This window comes from Limulus polyphemus, unplaced genomic scaffold (assembly GCF_000517525.1).
Source record: "Limulus polyphemus unplaced genomic scaffold, Limulus_polyphemus-2.1.2 Scaffold2045, whole genome shotgun sequence".
In the NCBI taxonomy this organism is placed as follows: domain Eukaryota; kingdom Metazoa; phylum Arthropoda; class Merostomata; order Xiphosura; family Limulidae; genus Limulus; species Limulus polyphemus.
In genome coordinates, this window is record NW_013667655.1 from 199,843 (window position 1) to 206,997 (window position 7,155).

General features: G+C 30.4%; 1 protein-coding gene across 2 annotated transcripts in view; it reads left to right on the forward strand.

Annotated features, from left to right (window-relative positions):
- Positions 1 to 7,155, forward strand: part of LOC106465765 (exportin-7-like) — a 61,194-nt gene that overhangs the window by 53,540 nt on the left and 499 nt on the right. Inside the window, exons 23-26 of one of the 2 annotated variants that reach the window (XR_002612052.1) lie at positions 831 to 994; positions 2,527 to 2,625; positions 3,974 to 4,101; positions 6,940 to 7,090. Coding sequence is in view for 1 of the 2 variants with exons in the window: in XM_013925997.2 (XP_013781451.1) it covers positions 831 to 994; positions 2,527 to 2,625; positions 3,974 to 4,101; positions 6,940 to 7,036 (488 nt within the window). In the remaining variant the exon portion in view is untranslated. Of the gene's footprint in view, positions 1 to 830; positions 995 to 2,526; positions 2,626 to 3,973; positions 4,102 to 6,939; positions 7,149 to 7,155 lie in introns of those variants that run through there. The other variant, XM_013925997.2, reaches the window with a different exon arrangement.

Here is a 7,155-nt window from a genome sequence, read left to right on the forward strand (position 1 = left end):
CTTTCAGTCGTGGGGGTGTTATAATGTGACGATCAATCCCACTATTCGTTGGTAAAAGAGTAGCCCAAGAAATGGTTGTGGGTGGTAATGACTAGCTGCCATCCCTCTAGTCTTACACTGCTAAATTAGGGATGGCTAGCGCAGATAGCCCTCGTGTAGCTTTGCGTGAAATTCAAAAACAAACAAACAAACTCACATTTATTTTTTCATTTTTGTGTATCACTTATTGTTTGTTTTACCTATACAATAATGTTTTAATGTATGTGTGATGTTATTTATATGTTCCATTTCTGTATTAAAATTTTTTCTAATTGTAATGCAACTAGACACAACTTGGCTAGAAACATAACAAACACTCCCTGACACTGAAAGCTGGTGAGACGTTAGAAACCAATACAAATGACTGGCTAAGTAAATTAACTCTACAACAAATTTAATAATGTGTTCATATATATATATTGTTTGTACTTCCTAGACCTTTTGAGAGTTCACATGTCCATTCTGTCACATGAATTCTAGAGCTCTAAATATTTAAAAGTTTAGTTTGCAACAATATTTGGAACCTGTAGTGGGCACAGCACAAATAGCTCATTGTGTAGCTTTAAGATTAACAACAACCAAACCAAAATTTCTCAAATCCCAGATGTTTTGGTAATAATGGGTAATTTCTGTGCTCCCGAGTATTATCAGTTGTTCTTGGCTTTGTGTACAAACTATTTGCCCTGATGAAAGTATAAACTGAAATGTTGATGTGATAGATTAATAAATCTGCAATTAGTTGCTTTTATTTCCAGAGAAAAGCAAATGATTTAACGATTTTTAAATTTCAGATACCATGGTATGTACAGGGTGTTGTGCAACTTTAGATCACATTGTTACTTACCTGTTTAAGCGGTTATCTAAGACCAGTAAAAAGGTGCGTCACCCTTCTGGCCAACAAGATGGGGAAGCCTGTTTACGAGTTTTAGAACATCATCCTGAGATTCTGCAACAGGTAAGTAAGAACAGCTAGTGTAATTTACTCAGGAAATATCCTGTGTAACTTTAATGCTTGCATTTGTGTGGTGTATTTGGGAAATATTTTTCGTAACTATTACCTGCATGTTACCAAACCACGTATTAAAGGTTTATGCTTATTATGATCAGAACAAGAAAATAATGACTACTGCATTGTAGCACAAAGAATGGAGATTTTTATCCTCATGATAGACAACTCTGTATTCAAAATAATATACAATTAAAACTTAAGTATCTGAATTTTTTAGCCACACAGATCCCAATTTTCATTTGAGTCTGCTGCTTCCTAACCACAAATCATGTTCTTAGTAAAAAGCTTAGAATTTAGATTAGACTTGTGAATTCTGTTTTGTAGAAAAGCTAAGATGGACTGATTAGAAATAAATTTCCTAATTCAAAGTAGGAATTGGTAAGAGATTGTAGAAAAGAGCTACTAGTTTAAATATTAGAAATATGAGTTCTTTGAAGTTGTCATCTCAGAAATTGAAATTTTTTGTTAATATATTTATTTTTAAGTTTTTTCAAATTTCTCTTAAATTCATCCAAATTAATTTGTCAACACGTACATAAACCAAGCAATGAATATATTTGTTATTGAGAAGTTAACTAGCGTCATTCTTTAAATATGTTATAGTTTTTGGTACAAGTTTATCCACATCTTTATCCATTTCCACCAGTTGTAGAGAGTAACTATCTCTTTGTTGTTCGTACCTGTACATAAACCAAGCAATGAATATATTTGTTATTGAGAAGTTAACTAGCGTCATTCTTTAAATATGTTATAGTTTTTGGTACAAGTTTATCCACATCTTTATCCATTTCCACCAGTTGTAGAGAGTAACTATCTCTTTGTTGTTCGTACCTGTTAATTAAATATCATATTTCATAAGTTTGATGTTCTATGCTAATCTTCAAACAATTGTTTTTACTAAGCTATCTTATTTGGTAAGAAAAGCTATATTTTCGTTCATAAACTTAATTAAATGACAGTATGAGTTATTATGGGGCAGATTAAAGTCTGTCCACATCAACGTGAAACAACATTTTGGCTTTGTTATCGTAATGACAGTTTTTTAGTTGATAAAAATGTTGATTTGGCAAACCAAATTGTTAAAGAAGAATTTGGTGTCAAGAGGACCGACTGGAAAAAAAAAATTAAGAGTTTATATATATATTCCAGCAAAAATTTAATAATCACTATTGACAAGTATATTATGAATAAAATTTTAAAATACCTTTATGTAGTTTCTGTATTTTACTTTCATACCCAACTGATAAAATAAGTCTGCATGGTTTGTTTTGTATCTTCTGATGATTTATGTTTTGAATTAGATTCTGATTGTAATTTTTTTATTTCAGATTCACATATTATTCAGTAAACTAAGTTAAGACCTAAACTTTTTACATTGTGATATCTGCTATTAAAAGTAAATACAGAGTAACATATTTGAATATTTGTTGTGTTGAATTTGTTTGTGTTCAAAAGTTAATCTTAATTTATCTGCACAGATGCTCTCTACTATCTTGAATATTATCATGTTTGAAGATTGTCGTAACCAGTGGTCTATGTCCAGACCTCTGTTAGGCCTAATCCTACTCAATGAAGAGGTAAACAATATTTGAACTTTGTGTAGAGCTTGAAAGAAGTCTAAATATTCACAAAAGTGTCTGAATTATAACTCGCATATATAGTATTTATGAAAACATTATTGATTTTTACAGAATTTTTAATTGCAACCTTTATAGTTTTTTAAAACTCTCTAACTGTTCATTGAAAGGCTTATTGTGATAAATAGAAATATTTATACATTCATTCAAATGAGTAACTTGTCTGAAACATTGTTCAAAACTTTTTTAGTGTGTTTTAATTAAAATAATAATTTCTGTATTTTAATAAATGTAAAAAGAACTTTGAAGATGAAAGTTGAGTGCTATTGCTAATACTAATAAGAGATTATTAGCAGTGAAAGCTGGCCTCATTTGATAAGCATCATGTATTAATTCCTGTTTTGAAAGTTCATGACACGGAAATGATTTTTAAGTATTTTTAATTTTTATTAATTTGTGCATCACCTTTTGACACCTATCATTCAGAATATAACCTATAGAATTTTTCACTGGTTGAAATCTGTCGTTTAAAGCAGAATGTGTCTAGAAGTAGATCTTTTAAATAATTTTCCTTTTCATGAAACCAATCACTCAGGACAGAACATAAAGCTGGCCAAGTATTTTGTATTTGAGTTTTTCATGAAAATTTCAACTAGTTTCCCATTCAAGCATTCATGATTAAGAGAAAGTTCTTACAGTTGTTGAAAAGGAAACAAAACCTTAGTGAAACAAACCTATTAAATATGCTAATCAATAAAATATACTATTAAAATAGTTACTAAAGTATTCACATATAAATGTTTTTTTTAGTAAAGTATTTTACAAGATTAATTATTTATCTTTGAATGAACACCAAGAGGACTTCTGAGGACAAAAGTGAGAAAAATACTTTTATTTTCAATAACTAAAAACGTTCATGGCCATATTAATTGGAAACTAACTGCTATAGAATTAAAGGTTAAGTACAAAAATGTTTGTTAGAATGCAGACTAGAGTATTATTATACAAGCAGTTTCTCTTAATAATATAGTATTATCTTTGTATTGTTGGGGAAATTAAGAATATTTAAGTTAAAATGAAGCAATAAAATTCTATAACTTTTTATTTTTTGTATGCTTCGGCCAAGAGTAGGTTTGATATTCAGTTAGTCAGGAGCAGGAAAACATAATTCTTGGGGGCACGTGCGATCAAAAACTAAATAAAACAATCCTTCTGAAAATACAATACTGCTAAGTGCTTTGAGTAAAAGTTTAAAAGCTGAAAAATATATTAATTGGGACCTGTTAGTTTGTAGAGATTTTGATTTGAATGTTTAAGTTCAAACTTTGTTTTCTCTGTTTTACTCCAGTACTTCCATCAGTTAAGACAGAATATTGTCCAAACTCAACCACCAGATAAACAAGCTGCCATGGCTCAGTGGTTTGACAATCTCATGGAAGGAATAGAAAGAAATCTCTTAACAAAAAATAGAGACAGGTTTGTGTTACTTCTACATTTTGTACTTTAATTTAACAGAACAAAGATTCTTATTAAAATTTGAAAGGTGAAAATCATGCTAAGAAAATGTATATTACATTATAATACAAAAAGTTCAATTCAGAATGCTTATTTTATGTGGTGTAAATAGGTTACAATATATTATTAGTATATCTAATCTTATTTAAGTAAAACTAATAACCAGGGGAACTTTTTTAGGTAGAAATTCCATAATTTTCATTGTTTTTTAAGTAATTATATTAACTTTCACACTAAAACGATATAAACGTGAATATTCTCGAGACATGTTAAACTTTCAGGTGCATGCATTACTGATATTTGAAATGCATTGTCATTTATGTGTGTTTAATAAATATAAATGTGCAATCATAATATCGTTCAAAAAAGGTAGAGATTAGTAGAAGCACAAGATTATAAACATTATGCAAGATATAACAACATATAGTGAACCTTGGCTGGTATTGAATATTGCTAGCTGAGACAATACCTAGAGGAGTTTTAGTTGGGTTATTTTCATAATATTTGCATTATTAAAGATCTAAACTATTTATTTTTCAGTGGAGTAATCAGCCTATATACATTGCGTAGGATACATTACTATTGGTGTACCACTTAATCAAAATAAGATTGGTTGATAAAATGGCAACCGCCCAGTATTCTGAAGGCATGATAGTCACAGATTTTTGGTCTTTGCAATATAAGTCAAAATTGAATGAATAAACAAATTCATAGGTCCATAATAGATTAATGCAATCTCAAATGAAAAGTTTAAAGGTTACATTTTGGCAGGGATTTGGGGAACCAGTCACCCCTGATGGCTTGCTCTCATTTTAAATACGAACAACAGAAATATATGAATCAACGTATATTGTACAGTCATTGCATTGGCTCAGTATTAAAATAATTTTACTGACTGGAAGCTTTCAACATGTTTAATCAGTCTGGAGTATAACATTCATTGTCAAAGCACTATGGAATAAGAATCTTAAATATACATTCTGTCAGAAGAGTTAGATTCCCAATTCGAATCCTGATGCATAAATATACAGGCTCTGCAATTAACACTATATGCTATATATCTGCATACAAGAAGAATAACATTGGATAAATGATGATAAATATTATCTATCCATTCATGAGAAATTGCAACATTTTATGTCATATCCTGGGGTGTTTTTGTCATAAAATTTCACCTAACAATCAATTTAACATTTTAATTTACATCTTTGGACTATTGCGCCTTCAGAGTAATGGGCCCTCAGACTGACGGACCATCAGTAACAAAGCCAAATGACCAAGTGTTTGATCATGGATTTCTGTAATTGGGTACAAATGATTATTTACAAATTATTTTGCTGCACAATTTTTATGGAATTTACTCACGGTGTCAAGGGAATTTGTTTGTTGATGCTTTGATATTACAAAAACAAGTTTTTATTGGTTTACAATTACTGTTTCAACCAATCAAAATAATTTGTTAAAACTTGTCAATATTCAGCCAAAGCAGATCAACATGATGATTAGTGTTAACAAAAAATATACAAAGGCCCAAAGTATGGAATCATTTTACATCTCTCTCAAACTGGGAGTCAGAAAATCAAAGTTAGCCAAATACAAGCTACATGTGTTGCATGTAATGAGTAAACAATGTAGAAAAACACATGCCTATGAGGTGAGTTCAACAATTCTACCTTTAAGATGTCAACATTTTGTAGATTATAGTTTTGTCAGGGCTATAGATCTAATTGCATTCTTTCCTGATTTATTAACTTCCTACAAGTTTTCTATGTTGTGCAGTTCTAGGAATACAATGATAGACATGGGTGGGGCAGTGGTAAGTTTACAGACTTCCATTGCTAAAATCATAGAGTTCAATTCCCCATGGTGGATAGAGCACAAATAGCCTTTTTTGTAACCTTGTACTAAAACAAAAGAAACTAATAGAACGGTAAATGTTTTCCTAACTACTCAGATGGTTATGTTCACTGTTAAGAAAGAGGAATATGAGGCTAACACAGCATTAAGCCAGTTTATATCATGTGTTTATGATTTCCTGAGAAAAGAGAGAGAATATATAATTGAAGACTGAAATACTACAGAGGTTAAGTACATTATATTAAAATGACTTTGGAGTCTCACCACATCATTACAATCTATTTTGCCACATCCACTCCTGGTCTATCTAATGACCACGAACTTTGATAATAGTCCTGCAGCATAGTTTCCATTGCAAAAGACTTGTAATGCTGTCATATTCAGAGTACTCTTCCTAATCAACTAGTGTATGAGGACAACAGTTTCCTTGTGTCCATTTCAAAGTTTCATTGTACAGAAATTCATAAGCACTTGACCATCAACTTAACCATTATGTGTTCATATGGAATAGCATGAATATCCATTTCATTACATTTTTACATGTTAGATGGTTTCAATTTTTCTCAATGTGTCAGAATTTTTACTATATTCCAATGGTAAAAATTTTTCAGTATGTGTTAAAATGTTTACAATATTTTGTGTTGTCTATGAGTATCCAATTAAGAGTGCATTCATAATAAGCTGGTTTTGGGGGGGATTTTTTGAGTGTTAATTCAAACACAAAATTAGGAAGTCAGTGTTATCGTCTACAGATCTATATTCAGGTATAAAGTTATACTATGTTTCTGGTACTTAAGTTAATATTTTATACTTTGTTCATCAAATTTTACAGCTGGGTTGTAAGGAGTGCAAATTGTGGAATATACTTGAAAAATTAATAAGTTTAATCTGACAAAACATTACAGCATTTTTTACATAAACTTTTCTTTATTTCCTATACAGATTCACTCAAAATCTGTCTGTATTTCGTCGTGACATCAATGACTTTCTGAAGGGGCCAAATATAGTCAACGCAGCAATGAGTGATATGATGAGCTAACATTAGTTGTGGACCAAAGCTTTTAATGCTATTGAATGTAGACATGCAATTTTTTTTTTTGTTGATGAGAAATACTTGTCGGGACGTATTATGTACGTAAGAGGTTACGTAGATTTGGT